General features: G+C 34.4%; 1 protein-coding gene across 4 annotated transcripts in view; it reads right to left on the bottom strand.

The window, feature by feature from the left end:
* Nucleotides 1-16665: 16665 nt before the first annotated feature.
* The window catches only part of LOC145680825 (putative protein-lysine deacylase ABHD14B), a 54332-nt gene continuing 50903 nt past the window's right edge, over nt 16666-20094 (bottom strand). For all 4 annotated transcript variants that reach the window (XM_081751916.1, XM_081751919.1, XM_081751918.1 and 1 more), the window contains one exon: nt 16666-17834. In XM_081751916.1, coding sequence (XP_081608042.1) covers nt 17649-17834 — 186 coding nt within the window. In that variant the 3' untranslated portion in view covers nt 16666-17648. The remainder of the gene's footprint in view (nt 17835-20094) is intronic.

A 20094-nucleotide genomic window follows, 5' to 3' on the forward strand; every position in this document is an offset into this window, starting at 1 on the left:
TTGTGTATACTGGCAACGATGATTTCTAGGGATTTTTTCAGTAGCAGATCACAATTGCGGAGGGAATTCAGTAGGGGAGTCGAGGAGTTGGATCAAGGAACTGGATAGTGGACTAAAATGTTGCATTTATTGGTTAAAACCTATTGTGTAGATTGCCTGCCAAATATAAATTAGCTTCTGTAACTAGGAGGTCGTACGAAAATATAGGATTAAACAGAAAAACTCTTATCTTAAGGTTCGAAGCGATACGCACCATGGTTATGAAGATTATTTCTTTAAAAAAAAAGGAGCTAACACCATGTAGCCATGGTTCGGTGGGTAGTGTGGCGGAGTCGTAGTTATTTTATTACTTTGACACCACTTCGAATCCCATCCCATTTCTTTTTCTTTTCTTTCTTTCTTTTTCTTCTTCTTCTTCTTCTTCTTTTTTTTACAAAACATTATAATTTTCATGTTAATAAGAACCGAAGCAATATAATAAGGACAACTTACTGATATTTTGCTGTAATGACGTATTTATCCAGGATAAGAGAACTATTGTTAATAGCTATTGTTTTCTGTTTATGCTGTTGTATAGTTTCTCTCATCCTGTTTTCTTGGGAAAAAACAATTTTGTCTCCAACGAAGTGTGAAGGATATATACGGACAGAAAAAGACATCTTAGTACCAAACGTGATTTATCGTGATGAAGTGGACTAGTTTGCCATTATTAAAAATAAAATGAAGTTGGCTTTTCTTTAGGTTTTACCTATAAAAAAATATTTTTTTCTTTATAAGACTATACTTTATGAGGCAAGGTGTGTGATCATACCCACAAATTTAGCTAGGGAGAGAAAGATAATTGTTTATATAAACATTTTACAGGTTTAGGTGCGTGAAACACCAATACACCATGGTCTCGCTTATTCGACCATCCTTTGTTCCACATACCATATGATCCGATATATCATTGCAAATAGCACCAATCGGCAAGAAGATCTGCAAGTTGTGGTCTTAATCTTTTTTTCATGCTGTGGAGTCTATCGCCTAGCGCGCCCGTCTACACCTTGACTCATACGTCTATCATTCAGTGCAGACACGTATCCAGGTTTTCTATTCGGAGGGGGCCCAACACGAATCCTCGTAAGCACGTAATTCTAATGTTTTTAAATATCAATAATAATAATAATAATAATAATAATAATAATAATAATAATAATAATAATAATAATAATAATAATAATAATAATAATAATGCAACAGTTCTGTACCTCTCTTAAACTTTTTCCTACTTTTCATTTATAAACCGGTTTATTTTGGAAACTGCATTATAGCACAAACAAAATGAAACATATTTTCGAGAGAAATGTAACTAAAGAAAACTGTCTGCTACGTATATCACATAACCAAAATAGCAAGAAGACATGGAGTGTATCGTTCTAATATATTAAAGTTAAAAACAGAACGGAAACGAAATGATAATCCTATTTAAAACTGTTCTTTAATTCCACCTGGTCAGTGGCGTATTTACGATTTTGTTTCGGGAGGGGCTTTGCTAACTTTTAGGGGGGGCTTTGCCTGGAAATGTGAAAATTCTGCAAGATATTTCATTTACTTTACTATATTAAGTAAGATTTCGTGAGGGGTTTAAACCCGGAAGCCACCCCCCTAAATACGCCACTGCACCTGGTATAATGGCATTATGGTATGTTCTTAGAATTATAACAAGACCAGCGTTCTGCCTGCCTGTTTATGTCGGATAAGCGAAACTCTACTGTATTTCCAAAGCTAGCATATACATGAATTAGAATTGTATCGTCCTAGAACAGACAATAGTCTGAAATGCTTATATTAAAAGGCTGGAATAAAAAAAGCATAAGTACTGTTTTGGAAGCGTGAGAACAAATTAAAAACAATTCAATATATTTCCTAGGTATCAGATTATCATCTTATTATGTCGATGTGTATTCTTTTTTACACATAGTTTTAAAAGTTATAACATTCGCAATATTCCTAAGGAAATCGAAAGAAAAACTCCTTGTGCCTCTTATGGCAAAGCGGCTAAGTACATGGTCCGAAACCGATTCCCACGTTAAGGTATAGATAAAGTTCCCGTACTTCAAAAATGCAAATCCGGGACGCTACTAAATTACGAGAATCTTTGAAATGCTTAAAACTGAAAGAAGTGTTGAATACTAATTTACTTTCCTCCATTAGATAGAGTTGTTCAAGTATTACGTTATCACATTTTTATTCATTTCACTAGATCTTCCAAGGACGCCAATTTCTCTGTAAATTTGGGGGGGGGGGCATTCAAATGCAGAAGATATATATATGAGGATTTTAAGACAAATTACACTCAAATAATGCCAAATATTGTATATTCATAAATACAAAGGAGACCTACATGAGCTTTGAGCGGGCCCGGCCCCCCAGGATCGGCGCCCTTGCCTTCTTCCTAGTTAAGCAAACGTAAGCAGATGATTTACTTCCTCCCCCTGGTAAGCAAAATGTTTTTTTGTTTTCCTCAAGGTCTGTTGTGTTTCGTGAAATAACAGCAGGAATTTCCTGATTACTTAACCATCTAAATGAATGTTTTCACTTAGAGCCATCCCGTCGATTCGCGTTGCCTAGGAGTAAAATAAATTAAGGGTCAATAATGAAGATGAGACTTCCATATCAAACATGAAGAGACATGTGGATCGGCGATCTTTCTTTGTTCAAACTTTGATTTTTTCAAATCCATGATGGGAAATTATGAGTACAATTTTCGAAATTAATAGTATACAATCGTAAAAATATCTTACAAAACGATGGTTTATTGCAAAATACTTTGACTCAAAGAATAAATTACAAGTAATAAACTTGTTACTTTTCCTGAAGAGTCTAAGTCTTGAATGAGACGGAAGCTGTCGAGCGTGGCGCAGCCTTGATTCGACTTGATCCTAAACGGATTATTCAGAAGTCGAAGTCGGAAGATGTTTCCCATTTTTACAAAACACTCTTGGTCGATTACAATCTGCCTCACTCGTGAGGGGACAATCTCATGCCGTAAGCGTCGATGGACCACCGATAGGCAACTAGTGACAAGTCCCCAAAAATTGGCGGTCCCGCAGCCAAAAATTGGTCCCACTTCCGTTTTGAAAATTATACCACCACCGGCAGAGAAGCGACGGAACGCCAACAAACCACAAAATTATTCCCCTAAAATACGTTAAATCGCCTATATGCGTAATTTCTTTGCATCAAGATGAGTCTAAAAACATTTTTTAAAAAATAAAACGAAAGTGCCCTGAGCTGGGCGTGAACCATCAACCTTAGGGTTGCTAATTGCGTGTTCTTCGGAATTCGTCACGGAGGCGATTATGAAGACACAGCTTGTAGAGTGATAAATCGTTGAAGTCTTTTTAATATTTCTAATCAGAGTGCTTCTTTAACCGTGTATATTTGAAGACAACTGTTCGGAATCAAATCAAATGCATTCGTCATGTAATTTTATAACAAAATGGCAAGCGTCTATTTACTTTTTTCACAGTTCTCCCATATTCACTTGCTAATGATCGGCGACAGTTGCCAACTAAATTCATACAATTATACGCACCCACCTCAAGATTTTTCACTTCATGATGTAAAGGCAGGAGTTACTCTTGACCCCCGGAGCTCAAGTATTGTACTTATAATAACAATTCGTCAGGGAAAAATAATATATAATAATAACCGCATGCACATGGCTGGCGATAGTTCATGTTGGTCCCTTTACGATTCTCCGTGACAAATCAAACGAGCGCGGACCAAAATGAAGTCCTCGTTCTTACGTTGTGGTAACTTCAATACCCCCGATTCTAGATATCTGCTTCGACTCGACGAATCCCTGCCACTAGTGGCACGCTAGCGGCAATCCTTCGACGCGTCGCTATATCGACGATCGTCATTTACCGGCAAGTGAGCCACTAGGAGTTTACGGCATGGGGAAGCTAATAAACAAACAAACAAACAAACAAAAAAATAAATTCTAAAGCCTTATAAAAAAGTTTTCCGAAAAGTTACATCTAGCAAAATCATTTGTTGGTATTCCAGAACTGTGAATTCACCTTTATTCATAATTTACTTCTATCGTAGTTTTGATATGAGAATGATATGTCTGAAACTGTAACACAGGTCTTTAATATATATATATATATATATATATATATATATATATATATTTATATATATATATATATATATATATATATATATATATATATATATATATATATAGACCCTATATATATATATATATATATATATATATATATATATATATATATATATATATATATATATATATATATATTGCTTTACTCAGATTTAGCAGTTTTACTCAACAGTCAGTCAATTTGGATCTGTGATATCAGAGTTTTAGAGATTTCCTTAATTTTTTCATTTCTAAAAAGTTTGCAACTAACACCATTAACGTATCTCTTTCGATATTTCCATATGTAATGGCTTGGTCACTCCCAGTATATTTCAAACAATAAAATATTTACGGTGTCTTACTCCATTAATCCGAACTACATTTTATATCCAACAATTCTGTGCATTTTCCCTTAAATCTGCAAACTTTCTACTAGGTTAAAACTCAGTATTTTCTATTTTCTTCCTTTCTTGCTAAAACGAAAGTGTTCTTTAGACAACCTGGAATGATGACTCTATACTACATTATGTTGCATAGGGCATTTTATGTAGCATATCATTTGACAGTTGGACACTTTCTTTTTATATTGAAAGCAACAGGGATTAAGTCCTTCTACACTTATATGATAAGTAAACACATTCTTTTTAATTCGTGGAATTGTGCCAATGCACTAGGTCCAGAGAGTTTTTAATTTAAGATGATAATAATAATAATAATAATAATAATAATAATAATAATAATAATAATAATAATAATAATAATAATAATAATAATAATAATAATAATAATAGTTATTATTATTATTATTATTATTATTATTATTATTATTATTATTATTATTATTATTATTATTATTATTATTATTATTATTATTATTTTATATAGACTTAGGTTTTCCTGAATATTAAGCAATATTTCACAAAAAGCTGGTATTTTTAAACAAATGTGTTCGATATCAAGTTTTCATAAAAGTAGTCACTCTTCCCTATAAATAATTACAGAGGGGCCGCGGTGACTCAGTGATAAAGCGTTTACCGTTGGTGAATGGGATCCTTGGTTCGACCCCAGCTCGCAACAAGTGAATTTTGTGGTAAAGAAACACCATGTGCATGGGTTTTCTCGGGATTCTCCCGTTTTCTCCCACTTTTTTCATTCCACCATTGCATTCATTTCTCATCATCACCGTGTCCTTTAGCCTAGCCGGTATAACCGTGGGTCGTAAAACTTAAAGATTTGATTTCAGATAATTCCAACCCAAACAGTTGCAGGAAGTATGTCATTTCGAATAAAACAAACTACTCTATAAAATTCTGAGTATTATTATCTATATATATAAAAGAGAACGTACAAATCCTTTGTCCGCTCATCACGCTAATACGGCTGAACCAATTTCTTTCATTTTTGGGGGGTTATTAGGATTTGGACCCTAGATGGTTTTTATCATATCACTTTAATTTTCAATTACCAGTGTCTTGAGATAATTGACCATTCAGGTGTCCACAAATCCTTTGTTAGTTCATCATAGGTAAAAATAAACGTATTTATATGCAACCCGCATGACCGTGTCACTCGGCGGGTTAACATAAATGACAGGCGATATACAGCGGAAAATAGCTTGAATCTTCTGTTTAAAATTTTTTAATTGATTTGCTTATTTTTACAGACACTTTTACAATATGCCAGCACCGGGATGACCGCAGCGAAGCGGGGCGGGTTAACATAAATGACAGGCGATATAATGTTAAGATTTACTGCAATCTTCTATGGTTTTTATCATATCACTTGAAAGCGAAAAAGTAAAAATTATCTAAGTAACAAAGTTTATTGCGTTCCGGGGTGACCGCAGCGAAGCGGGGTGAACGCTGCTAGTTTTTTATATATACAATTCTAGCGGACCTTATTTCTAAATCGAAGGGTAAGAAGACTAAATTCATTCTCTTATTATTATAAATTCATTTCAATTGAAGCAGTTAAAATAGTTGGGAAAAATTAGAAAGCCATACCCTATATTCCAGTGTGCCACAACCGGATAACGTGGCACACTGGCGTGCCCAGCAAAATGAACAGTGTGACGCAAACTTTTACCTATTATTTACAAGAATATTTGTCGAGTTTATTTTATTTATTATTATGAACGATTCTTCCACGGATCAGCTCTCTGTATACAATTAAACAAACAAGTATCACATTGAGGGAATGAGTGTAATTATTAACTTTAATAGTAATAGAAATGTATATTTTTTTTTGTATTTTCTACCGGGAATAACTGCATCCGGTCTAGAAAGCTGGGACTAACAACAAAGGAACCCGATGTGCTAAACACACACCACCTACGCACTTCAATACACCAACGAAGGTGCAGACTATTCATGAATTAAAGTCTCTCACCCAACGTGTTCTCCTAACATGTCTCCCAGCGATTACAACATTTTTTGGTATCTCAATCACTTCCTAGTAGGATAGCTTTACCTAGAGACCACTGATTAACCTGGTATTGGATGTTTCACTTTCTTACCTTTGGAGTTGACAGTCATCGGTTGGACAATCTCACACGCAAATATCTAATATTAACAACATTTCTTCTATAATTTCGTAATATTGTATTATTTCTTTGTATTATTTATTAGGTTGATTAGGCTTCTTTCAACACTTTTCTCTTTGCACCTACTTATTACCTATACCTTAACGTTGGATAAAAATACACTAGCTCTCACCGGGAATCAAATCCAGAACCAATGGACTTGAACCATTTGGCAACAACAAGGCACATTTAAATAGAAGTTTCGATTTTGTTAGGAAAATTGTGATTAGGTGTACCATTTAAAAACATATTTAAGAATGGGTACGGATGAAACGCACTGAATTTTCTCGCTCGAATTTCTTAAACTGACTCGTGTTAGGCTGCAGCTATTACTGAAACATTTATTTGGGAAATGCGAATAAAATAATTTGTTTTGGAAAACTTTGTTCGAAGCAACTTATGTCCAAAAGTAAAGTACCCATTGGTCATATTTCTGTTAGAAATAGCTTATGCCATATATTAGAATTATTAAGGAAATAATTGTATGTGAACTATGAGCAAAAGCGTCTGAGTACTTTCTGAGAAATCGTTAAAAAAGTCATCCCCAAGAATAAAATATCCCTTGCGTATCTTTTCAGGACAAACGAGTTAGGCTATTTATGAAATACGAACAAAATTCCTAGAGTCATTCTCGTCAAAATCGTAGGGTAAAAATTGCCCCGAAAAGTAATATACCACTTCTAGCATTTTAGGATGATGGAATTATACCATATCGTTAGGTTATTTATGTAACATTTATTTATGAAATATAAACAAAATTGCGTCAGGTGTTAATGGGAAAATCGTCGGAGAAGAGTAAACTACCCCTTTTGAATGTTTACATGACGAACGAGTTGTGTCGTATTGTTAGGTTAATGATACATTTATTTATGAAATGTGATTGAGAAAATTGCTCGAAAAAACGCATCCCATACAGTAAATTACACCTTATGTATTTTTCTGAGCAATGATTCAAACTATATTTGTAAAAAAAAAAATAAGCAAAATCTTTACAGCTATTTTTGAAACAATTTAATTATTTTAAATTTTCATCCTTCAGTAAACTACCCTTATTTTTAGGTGTCGGAGAATATAGAATTCGAAACGATAAAGTGTTATAAAATCTTCATGTCTAGACTTAGGTCCAGATACGTCGAACAGTATGGCCTCTATTTGAATGCATGTAAAAGCGTGACGAACCAACAAACGAACAGATGGACAGACATCAAAATCACTTTTTCGATATGTGGGGGCGTGAAACTTGAATTCATTGAAATCTCGAATTCGATTTTTATCACTATTACTACAATTTCTTCTTTCGTCGCTTGAACGTGAAAAAGAATAGGAATACAACGACACGTAAGGTGATAATTTGTAATTCCCAAAATTTAATGAGTTACGTTTAATGTGTTGCCATGCTAGAAAAAAGCTTATGCCTGTTTGTTATATCATTTTAATATAAGTTTTTCATGCTACTATATAATGTAGAAATATGGTATGATTATCGTTCATATTCATTCTATATTTGGAAATATTCGTGTTCCGCATACATAGATCTGTATAATTTAGTTACGTTCAACGAAAGCATTCTTGCACTTCTGGATATGAAAAAAAAAAGAGAGAGAGAGAAAGTCAATACTCTAAAAAGCAAAAAACAAGCACACACACACACACACATATAAACGATCATTTAACATCAGGTCGATGTAACAAGGGGTAAGACTGGACAGACTGTCAAGGTCGCGTATTTTCTTCCTGAAGTAAGTTGTTTGCTGTTCAAGAACGGGAAGTAACATACAAGACTATAAACTGAAAACAATAACTGTTTCCAATAGTACACGTATTCTAATACTGAATAATTACGTCGATTAAAGGATACTACCAGTAAATTATTTCCTTATTATATTGCTTCGATTCTTATTAACATCAAAATTATACACTTCCTATAATGTTTTGTAAAAAAAAAAAAAAAAAAAAAAGGATGGGATGGGATTCGATGTGGTGTCAAAATAATAAAATAACTACGACTCCGCCACTCTATCCACCTAACCACGGAGGCTACGTTGTGTTGACTCTTTTTTTTAAAAGAAATAATCTTCATAACCATGGTGCGTATCGCTTCGAACCTTAAGATAAGAGTTTTTCTGTTTAATTCTATATTTTCGTACGACATCTTAGTTACAGAAGCTAATTTATATTTGGCAGGCAATCTACACAATAGGTTTTAACCAATAAATGCAACATTTTAGTCCACTATCCAGTTCCTTGATCCAACTTCTCGATTCCTCTACTGAATTCCCTCCGCAATTGTGATCTGCTACTGAAAAAGTCCCTAGAAATCATCGTTGCCAGTATACACAAAACCGAGCATAATTTTGTTTTTTGCTTATATTTTTATTATTTTATTATATTTTTTGGAAATATTTCCTTAGATGGATTGCTTTCTATTATCTCCACATACTAATAACTGAATTTTACCCATAAACGTAAGGAAAATGGAATAAATGCGAAAAATCTTGAGTTACAGTATACGCGCAATTTTTTTTTTTTGCGCATGGGAGTACATACTATGGACCAATAGGAAAAGTTCTGGAAACTGTGAAACATTGCTTCTTGCTCGATTCAACCCAATTGATTGTGATCTTCCAGTTGTTTCATCTTCAGATTTGAGCACCGACCTGTTGTACCTTCTGGAAATATCTCATGCCATTAAAACTGGAATTTGCTCTGCTGATCTTTCCAAGAGACATCTTGAGGCAATCTCGTGCAAGGTGGCTTACTACTGCAAATCGCATTTTAAGATTATGCATAGGAACAGGAAAGCGTTCTTCGCAGTTAATCTCACTGGTGGAGTGTATCCTGAAGGTATATTGCCCTGGGTGGTTCAGCATTAAGACACATCCATCAAGCACAAAAGGAGCCAAACATCTGTGGTCTATAATAAGGAACTCCCGCTACTTTCCAGACGATATTCGAGGCGTAGTAGATCCAGTTATCTCACGAAATGCGTTTTTCGCTAATCCTGAAAAACCTTCTCCTAGCCATACTTGATGATGTTAGAACTCATATTAGAAAGTTCACAGTAAAACGGATTAAAAGAGCATGAAGTTTACATGAATCAGAAAACAGCATTCGTGATTTCACAATTCCAAATATCAACTTTGCCGCCAGAGATTACATTGACTTGATAAACTGGTTAGACGTGGAAGTAACAGAGCCACCTGTTACAGCACACTTGCCTTTGGAGTACTTGATGACTGTTGCTACGAGTGGCTCTATAAAAAAATTGGAATGTTATCACTTTCCTTGCCACACACAGGCTGTGGAAAGGTGTGTGAATTTTGTAACAGAAGCGGCTGGAAAAGTTTGCGGTCCTGTTAATGGGGAAGGTTACATCAGAGCAACTTTGGCATCTAGAGCTTCTATGCCGTCGTTCGATAACAAAGCACAGTACATTTTACAGTGGTGCCCACCCCCCTCATGTCCATGACGCACCCCCCCTCAATTGTCTATCCGTAGGTGTTCTTCCATGAAAAAAACTTTTCGATTAATTTTTACACCTCCTCAAACATATCTATATAGATTTTTAACCCCCCCCCCAAATATTTCAATGACGCGGTTTGCGTCATAGCCCCCCCTTGTGGGCACCCCTGCATTTTACAAACATAAAAACTGAAAGTTACGGTAAATGGTGAATACTCATTGAGTAAAACTTTAACGTTGTACATTGTTGGCTACATTTAGTTCTTCTTCATTTTATTGTTTTACAATTAATGCTTATACAATTGCATTGATAAATGCATGATAAGTGAATTGATAAAATATAATTGCCGTATTGTGCGTTAAGTTGATCAAACGAAAGTGAGTTAAACTTAAAAATTATTCTACTCGATATCAAATTAAAAAATACTGCAATTGTAGATGAGATGTGTCATGTATTACACAAAATAAAAGTTTTTCCTTCAATTTTCGAACATATTCTGACACTAACAGGTCGTACCTAACAACAGGAAAATTGATTATGGTTAATTTGTTTGAAGTATTTCCAAAAGTTTCGCCCTCTTGTGGCGGTAAAACTTACTAACAATTGTGCTAAAAAAATTCGGATTTTATACTCAAAGCAAATCACATTTGGAGCGCTCTTAGGATTTGATTGTCTTTAAAACAATTTTCATTTCATACCCATGTTTTAAAACTTTGGCCCTCTTGAGGTGGTATTAATCAATAAACAGATATTTTGCAGATATAATAATCAATTTTGCAAATTTATTACTTAAACCAAGTAGTAACTTTTGCATACTGTTTCAACTTGAGTGTATCATTTTCGATCTTCAAAATATTATTATTATTATTAATAATAATAATTTTATACCCATTTTTCCCTCATTTTTGGAAACTTGCGGCGGTAGAAGATATTAATGAATTTTACTCAAATTTTGCAGATTTATTACTTAAACAAAGTTCCAACCTTTGCATACTGTTGCAATTTGAGTGTATCATCTTCGATCTTTCAAATAATAATAATAATAATAATAATAATAATAATAATAATAATAATAATAATAATAATAATAATAATAATAATAATAATAATAATAATAATAATAATAATAATAATTTTATATCCATTTTTCTCCATTTTTGAAACTTTGGCCCTCTTGCGGCGGTAAAAGATATTAACGAATTTTGCTCTAATTTTGAAGATGTATTAGTTTAATCAAGTTGCAACTTTTCCACGCTATTGCAATTAAATTCTCACGGTTTGATTTTTTCGACCCACCCTAATATACATGCCCCTAAGAGGAGATATAGAAATCAACAGGTATTTTAAAATTATAAGATCATTTCTTAAGACCACTTCTAAATTTGTTGCTTCCTTTGGAGAGGAGAGGGGATGGCTAAGGAGCGGAGGAGGCCGTCCCCAAAGAGTACTTTTCAACAATAACAGTGGAATATATGCACCCCTAAGAGGAAACCAAATATTAATTACTACGTTTGTGAGTTACTTTCATTTGTAAGTGTGCATACAATGTAATGTGATTGTGTATTATTTCTTTTTTTTAATACGGATTCTTCGACGACAAAACGAAAACAAAAATCAGTAATTCTGACCCTTTCATATGAATTGAAAGTTCTTTAGATCAACTCTGCACTTACTAAAAATGGCTTCTAGATTAGTAAGTTAAAACTATAAGGAGTGTTAAAAAAGAAACGAACCGAAGGCTGTACACCGGTGATAGAATGGTAATATTGTTGCGTGTATAACAAATACGCGTTCCGACAAGAGCGCGAAGTTCACAACCCGCCGCTAAAGGGTCACGTGACTTATAAAGCCAGCAGAAGGAGACGCCAATCGTCCATCGCGGTTATGCTGACGTTCTTTGACCAAGACGACCCCATTTTGATTGACTTCCTGCAGCACGGGACAACAGCGAATGCCAGCATTACGCGCAAACATTGAAAACTTTCGCCAAGCAATCAAATCGAAACGACCAGGCAAACTCACCCGTGGGGGCATTTTGCTCCATGACAATGCCAGACCTCATGCGACCAACACAGTCAGAGCAGTCGTCCAGAAATTCAAGTGTTCTTGGTCACCCTCCATACAGTACAGACCTCTCTCCCTGCGATTACGTCATTCTTGTTCCCTTAAAAAGGCTCTGAGGGACAAACGATTCACATCGGACGACGATGTCCAGCAGTACGTTCGGAACTGTTTTGCAACGCAGCTCAGGGAATTCTACGAGAGCCATTCACAGCCTTGTGTCGCAGTGGAACAAGTGCTTCAATAGCCAGGGCCAATACTTCTAACACAGGTAAGAGTTTCTGTTCCTCGGCTTGTTTCTTTTTGAACGCTTCTTATAGTTTACACCAAGATAATAATATGCGTGATTGTATATAATTGATTCTGAGCTGTGGTAATAACTAAATAAAAATTTACAAATCAGAGAATTAATTTTTATTCGACAAATAGCAGAATATTTTGCTTGTATTAAATTGAGATCTGAGAAATAGGCATAGGAACGTATCTGTCTTAGGAGGTGATAAGCAGTCCATCCGCCAGATTGAAAACTAACTCCAATGAATACGCATAACCTGCTGGTCTCTAGATTTTTTTTTAAAAGTACTTTACAAACCTTTGCATTGTTGGTATACTCTTTTGTGCTTCGTTATACTGCTAATGTTAACATTCCATACTGAATCAAATAGTTTTCAGCTTTCTCGCTGTTGACCTTCTTGTTGATGATAATCGACTCTTAATGAGATAATTTTTTTTTTCAAGTTCAAGTGCCATGAAACACGGAAGACCCAAGTGAAGTAATTCTAAGAATCATCAGCCCAAAATTGTTAAACTTGACTTTTATTTTTCCCTTTTTCCAAACGCTGAACTTCGTAGTAGAAAACTGATTAGACTCAAAGTATTGTAATAAAACTGGAGCTTTTATGTGTTTGCAGAATTTTGTCATAATGCTGTTGGCATTAATTTGTTTCACCTAGCGACGCCATTTACAAGGATTAATGAAGTACAGCTCAATGTATTGTGGCTTTTAAGACACTTCACAAAAATAGTGTATGCCAGAGGCGGATCCAAAACGGACTTCTGGGAGGGAGCAGTGGGTTGTAATACTGCTACTTGGAGCTACTTTTAAGAGCTCCAAACTCTGGAAAGGGTTATATTTATATATAAAATAAGAAAGTTTCCTCTTCTGGGGGCGATCGCCACCCACTGAATCCGCCACTGGTGTATGCTCTATCGCTGCTAGACAAGGATATAGGTACAGTGAAACCTCTACTAACGGACACCTCTCATAACGGACATATTTTGTAATCCCCAAACACTGTAATAGGAAAAACCATGTTGACAAACCTCTCTAAAGCGGACACTCTCTAGTACGGACACGGACAGTCTTTTCTGTCTCTTATAGATATTACTAGCAGCGTTCACCCCGCTTCGCTGCGGTCACCCCGGAACGCATCACCCCGCTTCGCTGCGGTCACCCCGGAACGCAATAAACTTTGTTACTTAGATAATTTTTACTTTTTCGCTTTCAAGTGATATGATAAAAACCATAGAAGATTGCAGTAAATGTTAACATTATATCGCCTGTCATTTATGTTAACCCGCCCCGCTTCGCTGCGGTCACCCCCGAACGCAATAAACTTTGTTACTTAGATAATTTTTACTTTTTCGCTTTCAAGTGATATGATAAAAACCATTATAACGCCTGTCCTTTATGTTAACCCGCCGAGTGACACGGTCATGCGGGTTGCATATAAATACGTTTATTTTTATACCTATGATGAACTAACAAAGGATTTGTACGTAATGGACACCTGAATGGTCAATTATCTCAAGACACTGGTAATTGAAAATTAAAGTGATATGATAAAAACCATCTAGGGTCCAAATCCTAATAACCCCCCAAAAATAAAAGAAATTGGTTCAGCCGTATTAGCGTGATGAGCGGACAAAGGATTTGTACGTTCTCTTTTATATATATAGATAGATAGATTTACCTCCATATTACGGACACTTTCTCTAGAAACAAGTTGAAAAGTACAGAAAAAATACATTTTCAGTAATGCATACATGTATCACCAAGGAAGGATTATAACATTTTTCCTCGTCAACTGGCTGTTCAGAAACTCAGATGAAGCGTCTTTGTTTAACAACACCCTCATATCCTTTGCTTGCAGTCCACTCCCACCCAATCTGTTTTAGAATCAAAAGTGATTGACAGTTGCCTGCCATTTGGGATGACACGTCATTCTACTGTTCCTCTGGAATCGAGCAGAAGACATGTTTGGTACTTTTTGTCCGCGTATTCGCATATTGTCTTAGTGCCTCTATTTGTAGAAGGAAATCTTTTTAAGGCATTCTGCATCGAATAAGCAATAAGTTGTAAGTTGTTGTGAGCTTTCGAAATGCCACGAGAAGCGGTAATGTTAAAATCGAATTGATTGAATTTTCGAAGAATAATGAGGTGTGCGAAGGATAGCTGAAAATTTTTGTATCGGTAAAACACAAGCACCTGAGATAATATAAAACCAAGACAAGTTAATAAAGTTGTGGTGTGAAAATGATAATGAAAATAGTGTCTCATTGCTTTCAACAAAGTTGGTGTGCAAGTGAATGTTTTTGTAGAGTGCGGAATGAAAAAAAAATCCTGTGTTAGGTCGATTGCTAAAAGCTAAGAATTTGGAGGTAGCAACAGAAATGAATGTTTCAGATTTCAAGGTCTCGAACGGTTGGTTAGAGAAGTTTCGGATTAGACACAAAATTTCTTTCAAAGCAATTTGTGGAGAATCCGCAGATGTCAACATGCCCGCAGTCATGGAACGGTTTGATAAATTACTTTCAATAGTTTGTAATTACATATCACCTTGTTTACTAATTTACGTAAGAAAATATCGAAACCTCTCTAAGACGGACACCTCTCTATAGCGGACAATTTCTGATTCCCCACGGCTGTCCGCTTTAGAGAGGTTTCACTGTATTAATTTTGGGAGGCATGATCTTGTTCCATCCGATCATGCTGTCAGGAGATGGATGTAGCACTTTGTATCTCTACAACCAACATTACAAATGTCATAAGCAAGTTTTTATAACATTCCAGGTTAGCGTGACGCACAGGCTTACGTGTGTCCCTTTTATAATTAAAATAATTGATGCACAAAGAAAACTATAAAAATAATTGATTACTTTTCGGTGAACCCAATAGTTCATTTCTAAGTATTATTCATCAATATTGCAAATAATATACAGGCTAAGTCAAAAGTCCACGGACACCTTTACAATTTGAAGCAGGAAGGGAACAAGTGAAAAGTGAGTATGGCAACTGATACTGGGTAAGGGCTGCAACTTTTGGGATGTATGTCGATCATGGCCACCATCTTGGACTCAAATCGATTTTTTTTTTTAAATGGGAAGAAGGGCATGTGGCATATTAAATAACAATAACTCGAGCTCGCAAATGCAGTGGTGGGCCTTCACAACTCCCGAACTCTCCAACATTGACAAGAAACAATTACACCACTACATTCGTTAGCTCGAGCTAGTGTCATTTAATATGCCACATGTGGCCCCCCTCTTCCCATTTAAAAAAATCGACTTGAATCCATAATCGACATACACCTCAAAAGTTACAGCCAAACTTACTTTTCACTTGTTCCCTTCCGGCTTCAAATTATAAGGGTGTCCAACGACTTCTGACTCACCCTGTTTTTCCAATAACAATATTGTTATGTTTTAAAGTCATATCCCACACTGTTTTAACATACTTTTATCAGCTTTAAGCTATGATACGAACTATATCTTTCCAATCTCGCAGAAATTGAGAGACGAACATTCGAATAAAATGATGTGTGCATACTTTTCGAAACTTTCAAGAAGTGTAGAAAAGTACGCAGCTACACAGAAGACATGCGGTAGCTCGATGACTCTGGAACGCACCATCCACAGTTCGATTTCAGATCATGTGAGTTACTTCTGGTCGATATTGTGTCTGTCACTTTTCCCTCGATGTTTTACTGTTGCCCCGCATCATGTTCATACCACGAAATCCTTTATAATCATTTACTTGCTTTCGTCATCTGCGTCTTTTATTTATATGGCAAATCAATTAAGTTGCAGATTTCATTTAAATCTGCTGTAAGTTGTGTACATACAAAAAAGGGTTGAGTTGATTTGGAGTTTAACGTCCCTTTCAGCAGTGAGGCTATATGAGACGGGGCTTACTGATTATCGTAGAATTCGAACCTCATGAGCTCCCACCGGGAATCGAATCCGGGTCTTCCACGTCAAAAGCGCGTACGCTAACTGCTTAGTCACGAAGGAGTTTTACATACAAGATAGGAGACATATGGAATTTTCAATAAATATGAAATATGTGTTTCATGGGTTTTTATTTCATGCATATAGGAGAGAAAAAAGAGATTTATCCCACAGTTTACAAGAGAAGCCAATATTTATTTACGATTTAAAAATTACAGCTGTCCAACTTTACAAAATGTAACATTTAAAAAGCTTTAACAATAACAGAAATAAACCTTTCTGATCTTTTGATTAACATTTCTAGGACGATTAATGCAGTACAACACATTGCATTACTTTTTTTCTTTTTTTAATTATACCGCATATTAATAATTTTATACACAGAACTAGATCGGAACAATTAAAACTTAATAGGAAGGAATAACAAAAATCTTCGGACAAACAAACTGAAAAAAGATTTTGCTTAATTCAGTCTATCGTTATCTTATTAAAGCTAAAAATTGTTAATACTCAATTATGTACACCAATTTTTCTCCCTATACTGGTTTCATATTAACAGCGACCCAGTTTTATTTGGACTGAATGAAACTTACATACAATAATCACAGCCTTGCATACTCTTGAATGTAAGTTGCCTGATTGATAAACCTGAATATAATTCTAAATCACTTCAGAAGATTGATTCAGTAAATACTATGATCTCTAAAGAATATATGTATATATAAAGGTGTACTTTACAACATAGAAAGACATACCAACTAATGTTAATACCGACTTTCAGTTGTTTCATTACCAATATCTTAAACTGGTTTGCACATAATTTATATTCAAATTTTATACTATTTTTGGTTCGCAACGTATGTCAACACATAAGTTTTGATCCGTCGGTGCAAACACTTGAATGGAAATAATCTCTTTAGTTTAAATTAACTTCTTGTCATTATAAGTGTAGTAATTGTTACGTTTAAACCTATGGAAGACTAGTCTCCGCCAACACCCAAATCTTATAAGGTACATATTTTTTGCTGATTGGATTCAACCCCACCAATAAAAATGATTATGAACTACCATTACTGATACATTCCTGCGAAGTACAAAACCTTCTGAAAAAGGACTTAATAGTGCTTGGATACAATATGCAGAATTGTTCCCAATATTTAAACTTCTAGAGCTCTCAAAAAATTGTACAGCATTAAGTGAAACTTAACAGGGGTATCCAAATACACTGCATGTCCACCTTCCAAGACAACTTCAACACTGTTTGGCAGTGCCTTTAAATTTTTGGTAGATTCACCAGCTAACCCTGTTTGGTCTTTATCCCCATATGCAATAAGTGTTGGAACCTAAAACATACAAGAAAAAGTATAGCATTAATTAATTAATCAGAGGTAAAAAATGTCTATCAATTATGATCCTAAGTTAGTGCTTGATTCTAAATTAGAAGAAACATTATGTATCTAGTAAATGCATCTCAACATTCAAAACTTTACATTATAAGTGGAAAAGATGCATTATCTATTCACTCTAAGAGCTTATCAAATAACTTATTGAATTTTAGATTAAACTCGTAGACTTAACTATGTATCTTTTACGCATAGTTTCTTTTAACTAAAATAAATTGTTTAGTTTTAATCTTATTTGCTGTACTGCTCTCTTTATTTTAATTTTGCCTTCATGATAATGCCCTATTTTGTTTTTGATATTTTAAATACTGACAATGAGTTTTAAGATTTTTGTTCAAATTTAACTACAATATTTCGGAAAAATACTGTTAAAATATGAAGCATTGTGCACAATTTTAAGAATATGAAGAAAAAAAAAATTAAAATCAAAGGAAGCCATTTTGCAGTTATAAAGTTTTGTGCTGGTAACACGAGCCTCTAATAAAAATAAATAAAATAGCCGGTTTAGAAAAGTGTATGACAATTTATTCATAAAAATAACATTTTATTCCTACAAACTCTATGAAATATATGAAGTGAAAAATGATCAAAACCATTCGTTGATTACAAGGCCATTGAAGAAGTCATTATAAATCCAATGGAAAAGACAATTAAAAATAAACTGAACAGCTCACTCAGAAACCATTTAAAATATGTTATAAGATTTCTTGTGTAATATATATCTGCAAAAGATACAAATATCTTTCTAGCTTCCACCGCAGTAGTTGTGTACCCACATTTCACGGATAATTCATTGCACTCATAGTTTTACTCGGCTATCTGCCAAACATTATTTCGTAGAACAGAGAAACTACTTTATTACCGGGATTTACACTCCGATTGGTATTTCTAAGACAAATCCCTCGAACCGATATCTGATTCATGTGATTCCTTATCTGAATCTTCAAAACTCGCCTTTTGTACTGCCTGCTTGCTTTTAGTTTGAGTTCTCTTAGTAGGCTGTAGATGATATATATTTTTAATCTTTCAATTTCCTTTCTCTTCAGCGAGCCTGACCTCTTTCTTTTTTCTTCTGTAGGCCAAAGTATTGGATTTTCATATGGCAAACACTCGTAATCCATCTTTGTAACTTACAAAGGTACATAGTATCTACACAAAAACAAATTTTTGCACATGCTTTATCCGTTGCAATAATATCTAGCACGAGTTAAAATGATTAAGCACGGTAATTACAAGCAAAGCACTAACCTTTCAGTAGTATACAAACCAAACTTCTAGCGCACTTTTAACCCTCCCAGTACTTTAACCAATATTATTTAACACAGAAGGTTAGTACAACTACAATTCTAAAGTGAGATTGAGTAGGGCGCTTTGCGCATAGACTTTTTTATGACATTTAAAATCATAAAAATCTTACATCTAAAACTACAACTCTTCTATCTTATAATGTCCCCATGGTAGAGTATGTAATCCATCTTTTAGAACACATCTCTTATCATCTACACAACTTAAAGCTAACTTATTTACTTCTATACTGTACAAGTCATGCTTATAGCTTCTGATTAAATTCATCTTTTTATAATATTCTTTTTGATTGAACAAACAGTCTTTATAATCGTTAAATGAAAGTTCTTTACTTATAACATTTTTCTTAACTCCTTTTGCTTTTTTACAATATTTATCTTTTTCGAACTTGATTCAATACATTTATGATCTTAAACCAACAAATTCTTCTATGATTGTTCCTTTATCTTTCATCTTACCAAGTATTTTCTTATTGATCTGAGGTATCTTATACCTGTTATCTTTGGAGTAATCACTCGTGTCGAAGTAATCAATATAATTTTTCATGTCCTCGTACACATCTTCTGTTTGAATATGGTATATATAGCTATCGGTATCTGTATAACATACTTCTATTTTGTCTTGATATTTTGGCTTCATCACATTATAATGGAAGTCGTACATTAAATATTTTGATAGATCGTGTATATGAGAATCATTCCAACATATATTTGTTTATTGAAAGTTAATTTTGTTTTATTCATTACGATTGCACATAGATTCTCAGTATAAATAATTCTATCTTTAAAATTTGGTTTAGCAATTAGCTTTTCTACTCTTGCTGGGTCACATTCTATTTTTATAGGTTTACATCTCTTTCTAATATTTTCCATAGTTTTCCCAAAAACTGAATTGT

The sequence above is a fragment of the Thermobia domestica genome, chromosome 3 (assembly GCF_964235325.1).
Source record: "Thermobia domestica chromosome 3, izTheDome1.hap1.1, whole genome shotgun sequence".
NCBI classification, from domain to species: Eukaryota; Metazoa; Arthropoda; class Insecta; order Zygentoma; family Lepismatidae; genus Thermobia; species Thermobia domestica.